The sequence below is a fragment of the Physeter macrocephalus genome, chromosome 3 (genome assembly GCF_002837175.3).
Source record: "Physeter macrocephalus isolate SW-GA chromosome 3, ASM283717v5, whole genome shotgun sequence".
In the NCBI taxonomy this organism is placed as follows: Eukaryota; Metazoa; Chordata; class Mammalia; order Artiodactyla; family Physeteridae; genus Physeter; species Physeter macrocephalus.
The window spans coordinates 24,803,549-24,807,181 of NC_041216.1; the positions used below are offsets into that span (position 1 = coordinate 24,803,549).

At 47.1% G+C, this 3,633-nt stretch overlaps 1 protein-coding gene across 5 annotated transcripts in view; it reads right to left on the reverse strand.

Moving 5' to 3' along the window:
• UBE4B (ubiquitination factor E4B) overlaps window positions 1-3,633 on the reverse strand; it is a 128,319-nt gene that overhangs the window by 21,051 nt on the left and 103,635 nt on the right. For all 5 annotated transcript variants that reach the window (XM_028487863.2, XM_028487864.2, XM_024125702.3 and 2 more), the window contains one exon: window positions 2,313-2,457. In XM_028487863.2, the coding sequence (XP_028343664.1) occupies window positions 2,313-2,457 (145 nt within the window). The remainder of the gene's footprint in view (window positions 1-2,312; window positions 2,458-3,633) is intronic.

A 3,633-nucleotide genomic window follows, 5' to 3' on the forward strand; every position in this document is an offset into this window, starting at 1 on the left:
AAACAATAAATGCTGGAGAGGGTGTGGAGAAAAGGGAACACTCTTGCACTGCTGGTGGGAATGTGAATTGGTACAGCCACTATGGAGAACAGTATGGAGGTTCCTTAAAAAACTACAAATAGAACTACCGTAAGACCCAGCAATCCCACTACTGGGCACATGCCCTGAGAAAACCATAATTCAAAAAGAGTCATGTACCACAATGTTCACTGCAGCTCTATTTACAATAGCCAGGACATGGAAGCAACCTAAGTGTCCATCAACAGATGAATGGATAAAGAAGATGTGGCACATATATACAATGGAATATTACTCAGCCATAAAAAGAAACGAAATTGAGTTATTTGTAGTGAGGTGGATGGACCTAGAGTCTGTCATACAGAGTGAAGTAAGTCAGAAAGAGAAAAACAAATACCGTATGCTAACACATATATATGGAATCTAAGAAAAAAAAAAAATGTCATGAAGAACCTATGGGTAAGATGGGAATAAAGACACAGACCTACTAAAGAATGGACTTGAGGATATGGGGAGGAGGAAGGGTAAGCTGTGATTAAGTGAGAGAGTGGCATGGACATATATACACTACCCAACGTAGGGTGGATAGCTAGTGGGAAGCAGCCGCATAGCACAGGGAGATAAGCTCGGTGCTTTGTGACCACCTAGAGGGGTGACATATGTATATGTGTAACTGATTCACTTTGTTATAAAGCAGAAAACTAACACACCATTGTAAAGCAATTATACTCTAATAAAGATGTAAAAAAAAAAACGTAGAATGTACAGCATTTTGGACAGAAGTGTTTCAAGGCAAACAAAGCAATAGGAGCTACACATCCTGAACACTTTCTCTGGGCTGGTCATGAACTATGTCCTCACCATCCGTCTCTCCTCACAACTTCCCCACAAGGCAAGAACTAGCTCTGATGTACGGGCTAGGAAACAGCGAGGAAGAACTTTTAATGTGCGGCAGTGCCAGTTCACAAACCCAGCTCCCCTGGACCCCGAAGCTGGGGCTCTTGCAACTAGAGCTCATCTGTTTCCCTGGCACGTTCTGCAAAGGCCGGGGGACTGGACCAGATTCGAGCTGACGGACTGTGACAAGGGGTAAGCGTGGGAGGATGTCTTAGAGCCACCCTGGGGAGCCTCAGGCCTGGGGGTGACGCCGCCCCGTGGGAAACGGAGAGCAGCAGGAAGAGGGTTTTGGAGGCACAGGAGCAAAACAGTTTAAGGTGTGTTTCGAAACGCATATGAGGCTAGCGGGTAGGATGAACGCCATCTAGAGGGTGCCAGTACAGTGCCGAGGGAAAAGAGGACGAACACTGCATTACCTCATGAATACAATTAGAGGGGCTCAAGGAGCATGGTGGCATGGACACCGGAGAAGTCCAGCATCCACGGACTCTGCGCAAAGCCCCCCCTAGAAGGTTTAAGTTTGTAGTCGAAGTATGTTGGCTAGAGTAAGACGTAAAATCCTCATCAAAGCTGCAGGAATACTTGGAATGAAAACCTTCCCTGTGTGCGCTTCGACATTCTACGTTTAAGAGAGTTTTGACTCCACAGCTTTAGAACCACCTCAGTACTATCTTCATCTCGAGAATGCTGCTGCGAGTAAAGAAAAAGTGGTCCTCCCTACTTTCTGGAAAGCCGTTCTAATTTTGAACCTAACAAAACCAGGAGCAGAACTAACCAATATATGAAGTCACCCATAGCTGCGAAGGGCCTAATAACTGACCGGGGAATCGTCTAAATGGTGGCAATCAGTCAGGAGAGGCCAGTGTGCTATCACCGGCACAGCAGGAATTTCTCATGGAACTGGGCAAAACAGACCTCTTTTCTGTTTATAACTGAACACAGAAACCAAGATGTACTGAGAGGAAAGACACCCCATCAGAGCCCTCCTGAGTTAGTCACACAGATGTCCAAAGAAGATCATACGAACAAACCAAATTCTTGACTAGCAGACAGAGTTCTAGAGATTTATTTCCTAGTTACTTTCCTAAATCTTAACATATTCGAACAATAAAAGCTCTTCTCCAAAACAGCCCTTGAAAGTTAAAAAAGCAGAGAGAGTTTTTAGGACAAAGACTTCTCACCTCATTTCCTAGCTTTAGGTCAAGTGATTAAGGGTTCTCTTACCCCAAACCTGGGCTCTAACTTCACAGAAGCCCACAGGTGGGATGGTGACAAGTGCCGACAAGTGTGTCGGACCTAAGCCTTCAGACCCAGATGCAGCCCCCAAAGCAGGGCTCTGCCCGGGGCCAAGGCTGCTTCCCTGCGACGCTGTCCCATCACCTGGACCGTGTCCTCACCCGGGGCAGCTGGTCCCACTGTTCTTTGTTCTTCATCTCTTCTTGCACTTCATGGATCCGCTTCAGAGACTCCAGGCTTTCATCGAGCAAAAATGTCGTGTCGTTTATCAGCATGTTTATATAGCGGACAAACTGCTTCCCGGAACTAAAAAGGCAATTACACGGTACATGGTCACACATTTCCCTGGAGCGGAGGCGCAGCTCCAGTGCTGCAGCCCCACATCTCCTGAGACCTTGTTATTCTTCTATACTAATTGATAAGCTCATTCCACCGATGTGCTATAGCCACCCTGCACGGTTCCCGACAGCCAAGTCCTAACGTTCTAGAGTTCTGCGAGCAAATTCCCTTGGTAGCTCAAATTTGGCAACAGTGGCGGTATTTACACCCTGGACGACCAGCAAATGCTGATTCCTGCCCCCCCTCCAGAGAGTGGATTTACCAGCACTCCCCAGCTCATTCCCTCAATAATTTTAAGTAGAGAAAATACTCTTCCAGACTAGAAAAGAAAATATGCTTAAACTCCCCAACATATAAGGAAAGCACAAATACCCACATATAAGAGCTAAGAGAACTTCCGATACAGTTCTTCTTTATTATAAAGAAAGACACGTTGAAGAAAAATTGGAAGCTGTAATACTGATAAAGTAGGATATTAACATACTTTATGGAAACAGAAGCTTCCAATCTCTGGAACTGTCCTGCATATCCTATTATAATGGAGGGACTTGCAGGTGAGCTGAGATGGCCTGGCCCACCTGTTAGACTCTGTACCTGACAGATTAGTAGAGAAAAGAGGAGCTACACTTCAGGATCTACTGCTGGGTGACCAGAGGGCAGTGAGGCCATGCCGGGGATGCGCGGAAGAGAAGTTCCTGTGAACACGGGCAGAGGCCTGGATTTCAGGAACACAGGAAGTTCAGGATGAACACCCCTAATTGGCACCATGCAGATCAAGCTGTGGGCCTGCCTGGTCTCCTAAGCTCAGGCCAAGCTTTTTTTGTTGGAACGTAATTCTGATGACAAGAGCAATTCATGGAGATAACTAACTTAAAGAGATTACTCTGCAGAAAGGTGTCTAGCAAATGGCTACTCCACTGGTCATACTTATACTGTTGACTAGTAACTCAGTAAACAAGTGACAGCTAGGCTTGATCAAAGACTGAACATGGGGGGCTTCCCTGGTGGCGCAGTGGTTGAGGGTCCGCCTGCCGATGCAGCGGACATGGGTTCGTGCCCCGGTCCGGGAAGATCCCACGTGCCGCGGAGCGGCTGGGCCCGTGAGCCATGGCCGCTGAGCCTGCGCGTCCGGAGCCTGTGCTC